We start from the raw sequence: 18,472 nt of genomic DNA, 5'->3' as shown, positions 1-18,472 counted from the left end.
ACGAGTAGAAACGTAGCTATTGTTGTTGTTCTATGGAAGGTCAGGTGTACGTAAAAGGTAGGTACACTTGATTGAACAATGCACAAAAATCTGATACAGCTTCCCAGAAGTAGCAGTTCCGAGTTCTGCAGCTTATTATGGAAAAGAGTAGCAATTAAGCCATCAACATTTTTGCTGTTGTTTTCTTTCCTGTACAAATGTCTGATGCATAAGGAATGTGGGGCCAAATTCCTTAATTATCATCTTTCTTTTTTGTGGTTCTAAGTCTGGTGGGTGAAGAGGACAAAAGCCAAAAAAGCAAAAAGTGTCCAAAGTGTAAAAAAAATCTAAAGCAATCAACGGTTTCTAACTACCCAAGTACCCATTTCTTCTTCCTCCTCTATAGCTCTACTCTTCACTGTACACCCCACCTTTGAACTCCATTTCTCTCTGCCCTAAATCTTTCTCCTTTTTTCCCTTCCAATTTTTAATAATCCCTAAAATGTCAAATTCATCATCCAAAACAATAAACCCTCCTTCAAAACCACCCTTTTCTTCCAAATTCACCCCCAAAATCTCCCCCAAATTATCCCCTTTACCTCTTCCCTTAAAACCCATTTACAAATTCCATCTGAAAATCCAATCCTCACTCTCCCCAGATCCCCAAAACCCCAGAAGACCCCTAAATTTAATCTCAATTTTGACAGCTTTACCTGATTGGGCTGATGCAGTTCAGGAAAAGGGTATGAGAAAAAAGAGGGTTTTGTATAATCATGAAAGTTGGGCAGAACATAGAAGCTCACTTAGGCATGTAAGACATCTGTTGTCTTCACTTTCTTCAAGGGTCATTGTCTCCCTCCTCCCTCCTGTACTTTTCTTCACTTCTGTAGCTGTTATTGTTTCTGGGTATAATACTGCTGTGACCTTGGATTTGTTGCCCGAGTTTTTCCCTGTGTTGAGGGCATCTTCCTTGCCTTATCAGCTTACGGCGCCTGCCTTGGCCCTTCTTCTTGTGTTTCGGACCGAGGCCTCGTACTCGAGGTACGAGGAAGGGAGGCAGGCTTGGACTAAGATCATTGGTGGGGCTAGTGAGCTTGCTAGGGAGGTAATTGCTTATGTGGATGATTTCAATGATGGGATTATGAAGAGGAGTCTTTTGCAGTACATTATGGCTTTCCCTATTGCCCTTAAGGTTCATCATCTATTGCCTTTTTTGAGTTTTCAGTCAAATTTGGAATTCTAAGTTACAACTGTTTGTGATGTTTTTTGCCTTCAATTGGTCAGAAAATGAGTTTTTGTTGGTTGATTGAGAATTTGTGTGATGAATTGATGATTTTTTGGTAAGGAGAATAACTTGTTCCTGCTTTATAACAATGCAAGTCAATGTCTAGGTGAGATTTTGTTCATGTTACTAACAAGCTTTATTAAAAATTCTTGCTGTTTCCTTTTAGTTTGCTGTCTACTGCACATTGTTTTCAAACACTCCTTATCGCAGGTGTTCATGACTTCATGGTTCTTTTTGGAGGCAACAGTGGATAGGTTTAGTTTTCACTCCCGCTGACTTATTCCAGCCCCAAATTTAGCAGGCTGAATGTCCTTTACCTTATTGCCAACCCTGTAAGAACATTCTAGCTCGACCTCGTTGTTTGGATGGGGGGGAGTATTGTTAATTTAGTAAAAACTATCAAGCTCCGAGCTACTACGATTCCCATTATCCTTGATATTAGATGCATTTCAATTCCTTAAGTAGTCAATGGAAAATGTTCGTTAATAAGAGATTAGGTACGAGAATTGACAAATGTGTGGTTTGTTCCTGTTTAGGTTGATATTTGATGATGAGTTGTTAGGTTTAACTCTGTTCATGTCATACTTTTGGACGGTTTATATTACTATTGCTCTTCATTTAGTGTATGCATATGATACTTAAACTTTATTTAGTCATTTGTCATTCATAATTCTTGAAAGTATGGCTGTATCATCTGCCGCAGTTCTTTACAAAAAGTGCTTACAAATGTTTTTTTTAACAAAGTGGAATATAGTTAATAACCTTATGGCCTTATCTTATGCCTAAACCAAAATTAAAGGAAAGAATATGTGTGCGCAAAACTTTTAAGGTATTTAACAAACAAAAAGTTCAACCCTTCATGTTATGTTCTTGCTGCTTTGCTGTGCAAACTGCTCCAGGTATGCTTTGTAGTTTGTACTTGCCAAAACTTGGAAAATATTAAAAAGTCCATGCTCCTTATAATTGATTAGACCTGAATCCAACAGATTTTACTATGGTAGATGCAGCTAATGTTGGGTTATGTTATGCTTACTTGATCACTTTAGAAAGATTTTTTTGGTGATACTCTATGTTGTATGATTTCTTTGGCATAATAAAAAAACATCCGGGGTTCTGCAGTGCCATTTGCTTTCTGACTCCGATGTTAGGCGAGACCTCCAAAGCGTACTTGAAGCAGATGATTTAGCAGTAGTTCTCAGCTCAAAGCACCGGCCGCAGTGTATAATACAGTTCATATCTCAGAGCCTTCAGATGTTAAGTCTAGAAAACCAAAAGAGAATCGCACTGGTAAATTTCTCCCTGAATCATGCATCTATTTTCTTGAACTGTGATGAAATAAATTAAGTGGTCTAAACAAAGTAACAGGTTTGTTATATGCTTTGGATGTTGTGGTGGGTGTTCTGATCCACACAACTTAGGTTCTGTTTGATTCAACTGAATTTGACTGAAACTAACTTATCTGAACTTATTATTTTTGCTGAAAAGAACTTAATTTTGTGTTAAATTGTCTGAAAAGTTTGGCTGAACTTTTTTTTGCTGAAATAAGTTAAATTAAGTTGAAACAAACAGACCCTTAATTAGTGAAGGTATTTCAAGTCCTTAAAAAAGCATTTGCATAACGCAGGATTCAAAGTTATCCCGTTTCCATGATGGGATTAGTGTTTGTGAACAAATAGTGGGTACACCCATTCCTTTGTCATACACTCGGCTAACCTCAAGGTTCCTTGTACTCTGGCATCTCACATTACCTGTCATACTATGGGATGATTGCCACTGGATTGTGGTTCCTGCCACTTTTATCAGCGCAGCATCTTTGTTCTGCATAGAAGAGGTATTCCTTATCCCACCGTTTTGAATCACACTGTCAAAGTTTCCTTAATTATCATCTTGTGTATGCTTTATCATGATATTTGGCATCTGTTTCGAAACTTTTGTAGGTGGGTGTACTTATAGAAGAGCCCTTCCCTATGCTTGCACTAGATGCACTGTGCAAAGTGCTTTGTACCAACATTCAGGAAGCTATTACAGTCCAGAAAGCAGTTAAAATACGGGTCAATGCTAAAAAGAAGACCTACCAGTATAACGAGCACTCAACGAATGGTTGGCCAGCATCAAGTGTTGATAAGACTTGATGAAACTTGGCAACATTCTCAACTCGCGCATGTTATTAATATCATACAAGTACCTTGTATATGTAAACCATTCAGACGTAAGCCATTGTGAGCTTATGACAATGGTTAATGGCAGTGTATATATAAAAGGATTTGGCTCTGCTGACAATATCCTTAATATCCAGGTCCAGGCCCTGTGTAGAGACTTTGGCGTGGCTTGTATTCGTAGAGAAGATCAAGATGTTGAAAATATTATTTCAAGTAATGGCATATTGAATGACAATAAGGTACGTAGAATTTTTGAGTTCAAGGCACTTTTATGGTTCTATGGACTTGTAGCTACGTCTTCTCTCAAGACAGTGACCTATCTAAGAGTAGAAAGTAAAAATTTGCTACCTAAAAAGGGTTTGATATCTTGATGAGCAGGCATAGAGTATTTTAGGATATGAATCTTAGTACTCATTTTTTTTTTTTTTTTGAAACATTACCTACCTTTTTTTTTATCTTAATACTCATCTCTATAGCATTACCTTAGTCTAGTTATCTTATTGGACAAAATATGTATTTATGAGTAGTAGTGATCTTTTCTCCTTTTCTAAACCTTTTTCCTACAGAACAATATAAAGATTGTGGACGAACTCATCTCAAACCAAATTAGTTCAACACGAATAAGGTAAGATAGTCATTGTCTTTGCTGATCCATGGAATTCGTTCATAACTGAGATTTGAGATCTTATGTTTATTAAACCGCTTGCAGGGACTGCATCTCAAGAGGGTTGTCTGTGAAGTATCTAACAGCTGATGAAGTGATAGATTATATACGAAAAAATGACCTTTATCTGCACCAACAATCAGATATCTGAATTTAATTCTGCAATTATAGTTCAAGCCACACTTTCAGAACTATGGAACTGTATTACTGTAACTAAACAAGTTAAGACCTGTAATAGCCATATGGGTTATAAAAATACTGTCCAGCATGAGGTGATTCAGATGGATCCGTTGCTTCACTATCATTTGACTCACCACCTATACCGAGACCCAAACGTGGGCCACTACCATCACAAACAGTTGCTGTGTACAAGCCTTGATTCTCTGACGAAGTTTTGAACATGGAAAACTGAGGATGAACCACAGCAAAAGGAGGCAAAACATTACCAGACTCGAGGCCCATGTTCCCAACTCCGTGCCTAGGAATTGGTGGAAGCATCTCGCTCTCTCGGTACTTTTGCAGATAAATTGTGAGTGGCTCAACATAGTGATCAAACCCGAGCCTGGACATTGCCCTTATAACATCTTCAGCTGTTATGGTCTTACGGTGTTCCAGTTGACAAGTTTCATTAGCTTCACTGGTGATGAAGCTGATGAACTCAGAAACACATTCTTGCACCATCTCTTTGGCTTCATCAGCCACTTTCGCGTTTGGGGGTAGTCCCTGCCTTATGATCCGGACCACATTTGCTATTGGCATGTATAGTTCTTGTTCACGAAATGCAGCTTTTGGGGCCTTAGAGCCGAGTTTTGGGGTCTTATGATTGGTGTGTAGATCATGATTCTTGTTGTTGCTAATGTTAATCTGGGTTTGATCATGCTTGGATTCAAAGTGGTTCTGCATTGAGCTTTGGATGTTGTTGGCCATCCTATTATCAAGTCCATCAGCATTACCCACCAATGGCATTGAACCTGAAAATTAACACTGATATGATTAAAAACAAGGGCATTCAACTATGTAGTACTCTGTATCTTATTTTTCAAAGAAGAGGATGTTTAATTTGTTGTAATTTTCGATATTACAATTACTATTTCTTGAGTGTATAGTCAAGTTTCAAACATAATTTCCCTTGTAAAAAAAAGATGTTACTGAAGAAGTTGATACAAATTAGTGCTTTTCACAGAGTAACGTCCCTAATTCTCTATATCTAAGGACCATAGTCCATATGCCTATGTCATCAAAAATAAATAAAAAAATCTAAGGATCATATAGTCAAATAAAGAAAGAAAGATGTTTGAAAAACGTGATTGCTAAACGGCTAAACGTAACCCCCCCCCTCTACCAGAAAAGAGGGGAAAAGTGATGGTGCATGAGATTGGTGAGGACAATTAATCATGTTTTGAATTGAAATGTTGCCCTTGTTCGAAACTAGTCGTTGTATTGTCTCAACTTAATTTATTGTAGAAATTTGATGTTTAATTATATTTGAACAAAATAATAATCACTTTGGGTCTCTGATATATAAGAGTTGGGTTCGTTGGTTGCCACTTTAGGTTATCACATCCAAACCTGATCAAGATATTTATTCATACATGATAACAAATTTCCCTGCGAAATATTTATATCTTTAGATAAGTTAGAGTACAATCTTTAAGAAAAACTTGTACTAACTTTTATTGCATCTTTCCAAAGAAGAGAAAAAAAGAGCACAAATTCTTATTTACAATGGGTGTACAATAAATATTGTACACCGTAGTAAAAGTTAACTCAAAATGCTTAAAAGTTAAGCTTATATATGTAAAAGTTATCTATTTTTCAGTGATAAATTTTTTCATTTTAGTTAAACTTATTTATTCAAAATCACTAATAATGTATAAAATTAATTATTTAACCCTTTAAAATATTTATCTATCAAATTTTTTTTACTAATATAAAAGTTAATCAAAACTAGGTTAAAGTTACATAAAAAAGGGTTAAAGGTATCTTGGTGTACAATAAATTTATTGTACACCTTGTGCGCACAAGACCTTTTGAAAAAAGAGTGGGATTCGTTCTATCTGTTACCATGACTTTTAAGTGTGGACTTGTTACTTTGTTAGGAAATCTAAGAGTAAACCAGTAGTAGCTCAAAAAAATTTGCAGGCTATTTTACATGTTTCTATGTGAGCAAATGCAATTGAAAGTATGCATATTACCGTTAACATGTTGCAATTTAGGATGTTTGACCTTAGTGAATATCACTAAAATTTCATTGAATTAAAGTGACAAGTGAAAAAAGATGCATGAAAAAAAGTATTCTTATCTCATTCTAATATTGCAAGAAAATGAAATTCAAAAGTACGTTTGAATTACCAAGTGGTGCTGCAAAACCATAACTTTGCTCAATTTGTTGTTTGTAGCTCAAAATTTCTTCATTATTTGCTCGCATTTGTTGGTCATTATTGGAAATTCCATCTTGCATCTCTCTGGATTTCATTCTCTCTTTCGAACTTTCTACAGTGTTTCTAATGTCTCTTTCTTTACACAAAACGTACCTCTATGATATTTTATATTGCGATATACTAAAGTTACCGACAACTAGGGATTTTTAACAATGAACGCAATGTTGCTATACACGAATTAAGTAAGGGGTATTATATAGAGAGAGTATACCGTTATGTAAATTAAACTTGGCGGTTAAAACTTAAAATTAGTCTCGGATGCTTCTTTTATGGAAGCAAATAAGGTCATTTTTGTGGTTACATAAAGTATTTTCTTAGTTGCTAATTGGTAAACCTAGTTGTTAAAAAGCACTTTGTTACAGAATAGTTGCTAAAAAGTACTTATTTCATGGAAGCAAATAGGGTCATTCATGACTATTGAAGTATTGATTGAACACTCACATAGTCACATGTTTAATGTTTTCTATGTGTCCTGTGCGATTGTGCTAATGCATGGAGGAGTGTAACTGTATCATGATAATACAAACTGCGAACAGAATTATCCGTTGTAAAATTTTACGTAACAAATGGCCAAATGGGCTCATCCTTGGGCCAACCCAATAAGTATAATTACAAGGATGTACAAAGAATAGATTTAATCACAATATGATATCGGATACATAGCGATATTTCATGGCGCACCCTTGTATTTTGAAAGAATGCGCAGTTAAATCATGTATACTAAAATCGTCACTCAAGAAATTGTACCATTAATGACGAAAATTCGATCGTTAAAGGCCAATAATCGTTGATTAATGACGGGATTTCCTGTCACGAACTCGTCATAAAAGGGGCCGTCGCTAATGGAAAATTCCATCGTTAACCCGTCGTAAAAGACATTTGCGACGGTTGTTCCCGTCTTTGTTTGGTTGTCATCTCTGTCGCAAAAGGCTTTTAAGATGAGATTTTTAACCCGTCGTTCTTAGATTGTCATTAAATACACAAATTCTTGTAACGTGTGTAACCCAAAAAATGACAAATAGTGTTACCTAAGTACGGAGTAATACGCTTTTGTATATGACATGAGTATGAGAACACATTTTGTTACCAAGCTTTAATAAACTAGTCTAAAGCAAGCATAGTAGTACTTCCTATAATTTATGCAATTTAGATCATGGTTCTCGGAGATTAGTGATTTCGGAGGAACGGGGTGTTGAAGTTGTAGATGAGCGAGAAGTATATTAAAAACGCTTAATTAGATTGTTAAAACGAAGCTAATTAACATTCGTTAAGGGTATTTGGCATTGTTATTAGTATTGCAAACCACGCGTCTCTATCAAGAGGAGCATAAAGACTAATCCGATTCATGCTTCTAGAGAAAGTCAAGTAACATCTCCTACACGTCTAAAGCCATGTGAAATTTGAAAAGTATTGCAAGACTTTAAAGGAAATCCAAAATATCTTGATTAAACTTGCTTTGTTAATTGTTATATCCAACTCTTCACTTATTTTAGTTTATTTTGTAGATTTATGGACACATCCTGATTCATGAATTGTCCTTCAAATTCAGTGCCTGTCATTTTTAATTGCTAGATTATTACTGCCAGTACAGTGTAAAAAGAAAAGAAGAAAAAAATACCGAATTGTGATCATTTTTCGCTTTAATTTGAATGTTAAATATGTGATCCAGAAGATGATTTTTTTGTTAAATTTTCTTTAGCACATTATCCTTGTGTTACATAACGCTAATGTGTGATTCGCATGATCACTTTTCTTCCTAAAACGAGTAGTAACATAGCTGTTGTTGTTGTTCCATGGACGGTCAGGTGTACGTAAAAGGTGGGTTCCTTGATTGAACGTTAACCGGTCCAACTATGCTGGTATTCACTTGAGTCACTCCCAAGTATTTCACAGTTGATAGGGCTCGACCCTATGACCTGGTGAGTTCCCCACCAACTCCACCAACTTATGTTGGTTCAGTGACCGTGTTGATTAACTACGAAATGTCATGCATAATAATAATCTAATACAGCTTCCCAGAAGTAGCAGTTCCGAGTTCTGCAGCTTATTATGGAAAAGAGTAGCAATTAAGACAGCAGCATTTTCGCTGTTGTTTTCTTTCCTGTACAAGTGGTTGCTCTGATGCATAAGGAATTCCCTTTCACAGTGGGGCCAAATTCCTTAATTATCATCTTTAACATAATGGAAATTGCTGTCAATTTGCTATCAACATCTTTTTTGTGGTTCTAACTGTATGAAGCAAAAAGCCCTAATCAACGCCTCATGAATATCAACCACACTTGACAAAGTCCTCTTCTTTATTGTTGAAACTTTTTTGTTTCTTTGAAAATGAAGAATAACTTTTCTGAATCTAAAGAACAGTTTCTGGTTTTCAATTTTTAGCTTTCAAATCAAGGACTAGTATAATCAATTTATGATTAATCATGATTTCCCAAAAAAAAATTATGATTAATCATGAACTAGGAATTGACTGATACCAAACCAGTATAGTCAATTGACCCATATCAGATTTTTCAGGCAATCTATACTTTCTTGCTGTAGCAACAAATCTCAAGTTCATGAAATTGAATTCAGGAAGAAGAACAAAAAAAGTATGCTTCGGATATGCACAAAGCATAAACCAGACTCAGAAACAATCAAGACTAACATCAGTGAAACAAGATGGCATATAGATTTAAGTAATACGAAATAGTAACTAATAATGATGTGTTCATTCATGTAAAACAAAATAGATAATAGATACATGAATTCGAAGTGAAATTCCTAAAAGAAGTGAATCGTCTAGGTGCTGATGCAAAAGCAGATAGATGAAGAAAACCTCCATGTGAAATGTCGACAACAAAAACCTCGCATTATCCTTGAAGGAAAATTAAAAACAAAACTTGACTGGAAAATAAGAGACATTAACATTAACCATGAGTATTGACAGCCTCCCATAGCAAGTTCTTAGGCATCGGATTGGAAAGATCTCGAGCTTGAAGAGCTGCATCCCTAAGTGTCTTCAAAGTCGAAACATTAGCCTCCCAGAAAGTCAGACTCCTGTAAGGCAAATTATGCTTCTTGCAAAGATCCTTCACAACTGGTGCAACCTTCCTTAGATTACAACGAGGCAACCTAGGAAACAAATGATGTTCGAGCTGAAACTGTAACCCACCAAACAACCAATCCATCCAAGACGAGGTGTTAATGTCGATTGATCCAAAGGTTTGTTTCTCGAACCAATCATTCCCAAGAGGTTGACCAACATACACATTTGCAGAGAAATGGTTCAATGTAAACTGGATGTGTTGGAAAGCAGTAACCACAAAGCTTGAGAGCACAAACATGATCCTTTCCTCCCAACTAGGAAGACAAGAAACAAGGAGAGGGTACCAAGTCCAAAACACCATTATCCCCATTATGTTCAAACCTCTATTGATAACCTTCCTGTTAGGGTTAAACAACAGCAAAAAGGTCTGCACATATAGATTAATCCTAGCAACAACCATAACAGGGTAATATGTCATATGCTGATAACTCACAAGAAATCTGGCAACTGGGTCAAAATCCATCTTCCTCCCATAGAAAACAGACTGCATATTGTTGAAGAACTTGGTGGAAACAGCGAAAACTGGTATGTGTTGCAGATCTGGGTCATGGTCTAAACTATTACAGGCAATGTGGTGTGCATTGTGAGTCCATTTCCACCAAGCCATACTAATCCCAGTTAGACAATTCCCAGTCAATATCTGGGCTACTTTATTATAACCAGGACTTGACATAATCTGATAATGCCCAGAATCATGACCTAAATAAGCACTCTGAATCCAAGCCATACCCATCAATGCACCACAACCCAGATGCACAAGCACATTATCAGACCAAATCACACCATAAACACATAAACTTAACATGATAAATATCGAAATAAATATGTAAATTACACTATGACCTTTCTTATCAAACAAACCCATCTTCGAAAATTCATTGTGAAGCTTCCTGTAATCCTTTGACATATCTGTAACCTCAAAATCCTTCAGATAATACCCATTAAAGAATTTATCAAGAATTTTCCATGTAGTACCTGGGTGATACGCAATGAATGCATCTGTTACATCGTTTCCTGCTAATTGCAGCAATGGAATGTCTCCTCCTGGATGATCTTTCACCCAATTTGTAACATCGTAAACTTTTCCTTGAATTGAAATCCATAGATCTCCTGCTTTGTTGTGACTCTTCAGTTCTTCAGTTGTGATATATTTCTTTGTTTCCGCCATTGTTAATAACAAAAACACAATGCAAGATCAAATCTTTCTCAACTTTTCACCCTACCCAGAAAAAATTATAGATTTATTTGAGTTTTGTCGTGAAAAGACGCGAATTTGAAGAGATGAGTGTTGCGAAAAATAATCAAATTAACCAAAACAAAGCAAACCCATTGAATGGGTTGATTTAGTTTTGATTAAATTTTGAATATTTTAAGATATTTGGGGTAAAATCAGGGTTTATAATTAGGGGAAAATAAAAGATGAGCGGAGCAGCGAGGCAAGAGGAGGAAGGAGAAGTGTTTGCCAGACAGCAGGACTGCAGGAGTATATACTTTCTTTATAAAAAGAATTTATCTATTTTTATTTATGGGGGAGAAGAAAAGGGAAAAAGATGTGCTGTAAATATTTTTATCATTAAAATTATAAATAAAGTAATCCGTGTGAATGTAGGAGACTGAGAGGTATCTCTATTCAACGAGTAAAGTAATTTTTGAAAGATTTTAGTGTGCAGCTAAAATATAGAAGTATATTATGCTTTTACTCCTCCGAATTTTATTAGGAGTCATATTGACGAACACGTATATTAAGAAAAAATAGTTGAATCTAACAAAACTAATAGCAAAATGACAATAGAAAAAAAAAATTAATCAAAGTAGGGGAAAAGTTTATTATAGTGATGGTCCCTAAATATATTAAATAATTAAACGATAAGGTAGAAAGGTTACTACTCCCTCCGTCCCGGAATACTTGACATGTTTTCCTTATCGGGTCGTCCCTTAATACTTGACCTGTTTCTAAAAATGGAAATATTCTAACAATATTATATTATTTCTCACTCCACCCCCTATTATCCCACCCACCTCCTACTCCATACAAAAACTAATTAAAAATTCAACCCCTACTCTCCCCCAACCCCACCCCTTTACACATTTCCCACTAACTACATTAAAATAATACCCCACTATCAACTACTACCTATTAAATTAAATAAGTCAATTCAAGTCTCTTAAACTCTGTGCCGGTCAAACCGGGTCGAGTATTCCGGGACGGAGGGAGTAACATTTAAAAGTATTTTTCCTACAAAAATACAGTCGGATATGATAGATGTGACTCCTCAAAAATACTGATAGATTATTATTCCGTATTATAGTTCAACTTGAAGTATTATTTAAATGAAAATTACAGTTTAAGAAATTATAACTCTAATTAGCTTCTAGTACGGGGTAGAAAACTTACTTGTTAAGGAAAATGACAAAAAAAAGTGATTTTAATATTTTGAACACTAAAATTATAAATAAACGATGAATGTGAAAGGAGTATTTGTCAAAACTAGAGATGATGAGTCACGAAGTAACCAGAGAAAAATGACAGGAATAAATAAATAGCGCAAAATGGACGGTTTCTATGGATTTTGAAAAGATGTGGACTCGGTATAACGTTTTCGGTTGATATTTTCTTGGCCAACTCCAGATTTTTTTACTTTATAAGGAAATGGGTGAGGTACTGACTACTGAGGTGGATTATTCTCATGTTATGTGATGTGAAGAACCTGCCTAAACATGTCGGTATGTCACTGTATTTTTGTTATTTCAAAAAATAAATAAGTAAAAATTCATAACAATTATGTATTGTTAAATACTCCGTACATAACATCTAAGGTATCAAAATTGAAAATAATGATATAAAAATAAGAACAATATATGGTATTAAAAAAATAGTATAGGAAAAAAAAATTAACAATTGTATATAAAATAAGAACAGTGATATAAAAATTAAAAACAATAACGTGTTGATGTGATGCGAAATTATCAGGGTTCCCTTGTGATGTGTTTATAAAAACATCATTGTCCTCTCCATTTTCAACCCGGGTTCGGATTTTCGGATTTGATGAAAAACTTTGCTTGTTTAACTGCATCTATCAATCAAATACTTCCTCAACCCATCACCACCTTAACCTATTACCTGCATCTATCAATCAAATACTTCCTCAACCCATCAGTCCATCACCACCTTAACCTATTACCTGCATCATTCATTCATCTATCCCTTAATATCTAATAAAGTCTTATTCCGTACTAGTTAAGGATTGACAATATAAGATAAGATAATAAAAGTATATTTTTTCACCTGATTTTACATAACTAAATTTATCTAAACTTATTAGAACGTCTTATTAAAACATTTATCTATGGTAAATAAATAAGTTAAAACCAATCACTTGGTGGAAAATAAGTTAAATAAGTTAAACATTTATCTATGGTATACTTATTAAAACCTATCACTTATTTATAAGTTAAATAAAATAAATTCTAACTTTAAAACTATTACAGTAATACTATGTACTCCGTAAAAGATAAGATAAGGCCATGTGATATTACTTTGCCATAAGTTCAGATAAATAAGGTAAAATTAAATTGAAATTAGATAAAATAAGATAAATTCATGAAATTCATACATAAAATAATTTTATTTTTTTTGATAAATCATACATAAAATAAAATAAAATAAAATAATTTAGAACCAAAAAGATGTCGCTAAAACTTACTCCAGTATACAAACACTCACTTTGTCCCTAAATGATTGCCTCGAATTCTTTTTAAGTTGTATCGATTTGTTTGTCCCATACTATCTATGGTATATGATTTTCACATGTCTCAGCTCATAACTATTATTTAATTTTGTAAAGATAAAAGTGAATGAAAGACAGAGGTTAAACTGCATCTTATAAGGCGATAAATACAAAAACCTGAAAATCAAAATGTTGGGAACAGTTTATTGGATGAAAGACGGAGGTTAAACCTGAAACAGATTCTTATACTCAAAAATCGTGATCAACAATCGCTACAGGAAAGCTAATCAAGCGGCGGCTTTTATAACGACAAAAGAAAATTTCTTGAAATTCTACGTCGTTATGATTTTCGTCTTTAACCATTCTCTCCCCCTTCACCATTGACAAGGATATCATAGGTAATACGTTGGCTCTCTCAAAGAGTTAAACTTGATTTTCTTCCCTTCTTAAAAAAAAAAAAAAAAAATCGATTATTTTTGGCAAAATAAAATCATGATCCTCATCTTTGAATGGAACATATCCAGATAACCTAGCGTTAGCCAAGTGTACGTTGTGGAAGAGATTATTTGAGGATTGAGAAATGACATCAAGAACGAGAAAGCATACAAAAAGCAAACAAGGACAAAAACGAGAACGTGAGTGTCGTGCATGAGAGTAATATTCCACTCCTCGTTTCAAAATTCAAAATTCAAAATTAAATTTGGTTAAAAAAAACTATCCAATCGCTACATCAATCGTTAATAGTTATTTAAAGTGTTACTTTGTCAAATCGTCTACTCTCTGTCTCCCTCCCTTTCTAAATAAGTATCCATTATTTTATTTCACGCGTTTTCTAATAAGCGTTTCGTTTTCATTTTTAAATATACATTTTTTTCCATTCTTTTATAAGTCATGATTGCTTTTTCTTACGCATTCTACAATTTTCCCACTTTTCCATTCCCACATTCGCTTTTATTTGTAAAATAAATTCCGCCAACAATTATTTTTTCTAAAAAATCTCTATCTTTTATCTTTTTTATTTAACTGGTTATGTATGGGAACAAAAATTATAGATTATGGAAGTAATATGTGACACGTAATAATAATTATTAATAATAATTGCTAAAAATGACTTAGTCAAATCCTTATATTCCGTATTAATAATGGAAAATATATTTACTCAATATTTTGGTCAAATCAGCATATTAGTAATTGAATATTTTGATTAAATTAGCGTATCAAACATATAAAATATGTAATATTCCGTACATAGTAGGACATGCATACTCCGTATGATGATAAATTGAGTACGTTTAAGATTTGTTAATTTTAGTTATGCAGTAACTTTAGAGAGATAAATATTTCTGACAAATATATTACAGTGTATAAAAAATTGATCAAATAATTTTAGAATATCCGTGCATGCATGCACGGGACATAATCTAATACTTCTAAATTTTACAATTAGCGTCTTGATTAAGACTTTGTTTTTCTGAGTTTTTTTTGGCTGAACTGAACTAAATTGAACTTAATGAAGCTGAACTAAGCTAAACTGAATTGAATGGAGCTTAATTGAACTGAATGAATAGTAAATAATAAATAAGAAATAATAAGTACGTAGTAATAAGTACTCCTAAATAATAAATAATACTAACAATAATACTAATAATAATACTAATAAATAATTATAATTATATAAAATAGTAATAGTAATAGTAATAATAATACTAATCAATAAATATAGATGAACATTATAATATAATTAATACTCCCTCCGTTCTTAAATATTAGTTATGTTTTGATTTTTCAACTCGTTTCAACTCAATATTTAAACATAAATATCTCAAAATATGTATGTTAAAAAAATATAAAAATTTGATATTGTTAAACTACACATTAATTAAGACGAATAAAATAAGATCTCACATGATTTTTTTTGAAGTACATATATACGTATTAGAAAGAAATTAGAAGATTCTCTTCAATTGTGAATAGTGTCAAGATTCCAAAAGGAACTAATATTCGATAACAAAGGGAGTAGTTATATTTAACATTATAATAATAAACAAAATAATAAAATACTCCCTCCGTCCCGGAATACTCGACCCGGTTTGACCGGCACAGAGTTTAAGGGGCTTGAATTGACTTATTTAATTTAATAGGTAGTAGTTGATAGTGGGGTATTATTTTAATGTAGTTAGTGGGAGGTTGATTAAGAGGTGGGGTTGGGGGAGAGTAGGGGTTGAATTTTTAATTATTTTTTGTATGGTGTAGGGGGTAGATGGGTTAATAGGGATGGAGTGAGAAATAATATAATATTGTTAGAATATTTCCATTTTTAGAAACATGTCAAGTATTAAGGGACGACCCGCTAAGAAAAACAGGTCAAGTAATCCGGGACGGAGGGAGTAAGATAATTAAAGACGAATATGAACACAATGCCGTTCTTTTGAAATGAACAGAACTAAATTGAATGAAAATGAAATTAAGTCCAAAAGAACAGGGCCTACGTCAAAAAGCTACTAACTCCTTTTCAAAATGATCTTTACACTTTTCATTTTAGTCTGTTTCATAATGTTCTTTACACTCTGCTTTATTCTATTTCTAAACATGAAAATTTATTGTCTTATCTTTCTTAAAATACGGAGGGAGTAGAACTTAATTATTAGGTCTTAATAGATCTTATTAGAACTTATTAAACTGCGTATTGAACTTATAAAAATATAATGAAATGTATATGGCCTTATTGGAACTTTTCTGAACTTATTAGACCCAAAATTGGTCTGGAATTTTTTTTTAAAAAAAAAGAATTTCTACAATTGCAAATTTTATTTTGCATATATACCAACCTACACAAATTTCACCAACCAACAAAAACGGAATCATGTATCTTACATAGTTATAATTTACAATTGTAAGCTAAAACGTTTACCAAAATAAGTCTCCTTACAATTGTTTTAAAGTACGAAAATAGGTTCAAAAGTTGTCCAAAATTATACAAAATAAGAAGAAAAAAACCTCTACTTTTTTTGCCCACGTTGTTTCTTGTGATGCGGTGGCGATGGTGATTCAAGATTCAACTCATCCACCTCCAAAATGGGTAAAGTAGTGATAGTGGATCGTCGATCATATGTGAACATGAGTCGTGGAGGAGATATTACACTAGGTATAGATCCTATATCTGAAGTAGGGGAGGAGGTGACTGCAAGTGGAGAAGTTTGAGGAGTATGGGAGAGAAAGGGTGAACTAGTGACTGCAAGCGGAGAAGTTTGAGTATGGGAGAGAAAGGATGAAGTGGTAGTCAGAGGAGTAGAAGGAGTAGATGAAATTGAGGATGAAGTAGTAATAACAACATCCGGGGTAGAATGAGCATGATCGGAGCGCGGTGGACGAAGAGATCCACGACCAAGTGGAGGTCAGGGTGCATGAGAGATGTGTGTTCCAAAAGAGGTTGTGTGAGATAGAAATAGAAGGTGTGGAATGAGACATAATAATACCATTATCATGAAGGAATCACCAGAAACTACTTTATCCTCACGTTTGCGCCATTCTTCTATATACTTATGATGCATGTCTTCATAGTTCTTGTTGCGACTACGTCGATCAATATTGTGCAACTTATCACTTGTGTCAACCATGACAGGTATGGTTTGTTCAAAACCAAACTGACGCATGACTCGAGCAGGATAATGGTACTCAACTATGTCAAAACAAATCAATAGAGCAAAAATTTGGTAAATAAGTTTCATTCCAATGCAGAATGGTAAATAAGTGATAGAGATAGAAATCTGTTAGGATATTTGATGTATATTAGACTTCTAGTCATATTAGTGTTCCTAATTCTATTATGACTCATATTGTAATCCCTAATTCTATTACATGTTCTTTCGCGGTACCAGTTTGCAGACATTTTCACTAAGGGCCTTCCTCAACAATTGTTTTTGGATTTTAGATCTAGTCTTAGCGTACGACATCCTCCCGCTACGACTGTGGGGGTGTGACAGAGACAGAAATATGTTAGGATTTAATCTCTTAGGATATTTGATGTATATTAGACTTCTAGTCATATTAGTGTTCCTAATTCTATTATGACTTATATTATAATCCCTATATATTTGATCAATGAAATATATTCAAATTCAAGGAGTTTCTGTTAGAAATAAATATACGGGATAAAGAATTAGGGCAGTGATTATCACTGTCCTTAAAGTAATATTAGCCCCCACTATTTCTGCTATGGGTTACCGGCTAAGATACTTCCAAGATTTTCCTAAACTGAGATTAATTGTAGCAAAGCAATAATCTCCATATGAACGTAAAAGTAGTTTTTGTGATAGAGAGGAAGATAAAGAATAATGAGAACAATTAGGAATATAAATAGCCAGAGAAACTGACTTGAAACAACGTAACTGTTCAAAATAAAAGATAAGATTAAGAGGAAGTTAATTAACCTCTAATTAACTAATACTCTTTATTAAATCTAAGTGCCAATCTTGATTATTAATATATACCCACCACAAGCACTCCCAAACCCAAAGCACACACAAGCCCAACTAGTACTCTTGCAGGCCCACTTCTATTCAAACATAAAAGGTAGGTCTACTAATTTAAACAACTTTTTCCATCTCTATTCAAACATTCTATCAATGTGGGATAATTTCCAACAACAAAAAACTCACCATATAAAAGACTACTCTAACAATTTCACATAATCTAGCAATAAGTTTTAGTAAAGCCATACTTTGGTAAATCTTTCTTTTAAAGTTTTACTACCGTTTATAAACGATGATAAAAGGTTTTGTTTCTCGTAGCAATATACTAGTAGGTTGACAAAACTTATTCTGAAATGTTCATTGATATTTGTGGGTGCAATATTTGGAATTTTCTTGGTATCCTAGGACTTTACATGCTTTTGATAGCTTGGCATTTTGTTGGTTTTAACTTAGAATCTTGAGATGAACTTGGAATTTTTGTCACATTCAAATTTCAAAATGAAATCAAAGTTTTGATCTAAATATTGTTCTCATCAATATCAAGCCACGTATTAGCAGAGATAAATTAGGGGGTTGGCGGAGCTATAACCTTTCCCATACTATGTTTAAAAATTACGGATCAGAGTATTCTACTTTTCGGTTAGTGGATTATTCAT

General features: G+C 33.8%; 3 protein-coding genes across 3 annotated transcripts; 1 reads left to right on the top strand and 2 right to left on the bottom strand.

Annotated features, from left to right (window-relative positions):
- Positions 1 to 40: 40 nt before the first annotated feature.
- On the top strand, positions 41 to 5,269 carry LOC130468067 (voltage-dependent chloride channel 1, chloroplastic). The gene is made up of 7 exons (XM_056837609.1): positions 41 to 1,171; positions 2,384 to 2,551; positions 2,889 to 3,095; positions 3,202 to 3,473; positions 3,561 to 3,662; positions 3,990 to 4,048; positions 4,133 to 5,269. The coding sequence occupies exons 1-4, from the start codon at positions 482 to 484 to the stop codon at positions 3,394 to 3,396; spliced, it is 1,260 nt and encodes a 419-aa protein (XP_056693587.1). The 5' UTR covers positions 41 to 481; the 3' UTR covers positions 3,397 to 3,473; positions 3,561 to 3,662; positions 3,990 to 4,048; positions 4,133 to 5,269.
- On the bottom strand, positions 4,310 to 5,053 carry LOC110790168 (nuclear transcription factor Y subunit B-5-like). The gene has a single exon (XM_021994948.2). It carries the CDS (start codon positions 5,051 to 5,053, stop codon positions 4,310 to 4,312), a length of 744 nt encoding a protein of 247 aa, XP_021850640.2.
- A 3,948-nt stretch (positions 5,270 to 9,217) lies between the features above and the next one.
- Positions 9,218 to 11,122, bottom strand: LOC110790122 (delta(8)-fatty-acid desaturase). Its single transcript, XM_021994886.2, has one exon. The coding sequence runs from the start codon at positions 10,782 to 10,784 to the stop codon at positions 9,438 to 9,440; it is 1,347 nt and encodes a 448-aa protein (XP_021850578.1). The 5' UTR covers positions 10,785 to 11,122; the 3' UTR covers positions 9,218 to 9,437.
- Positions 11,123 to 18,472: the final 7,350 nt, after the last annotated feature.

This window comes from Spinacia oleracea, chromosome 2, assembly GCF_020520425.1.
Source record: "Spinacia oleracea cultivar Varoflay chromosome 2, BTI_SOV_V1, whole genome shotgun sequence".
Classification (NCBI taxonomy): domain Eukaryota; kingdom Viridiplantae; phylum Streptophyta; class Magnoliopsida; order Caryophyllales; family Amaranthaceae; genus Spinacia; species Spinacia oleracea.
Note: the sequence above shows the minus strand (reverse complement) of the source record. Positions and strands in the feature narration are given on the sequence as shown.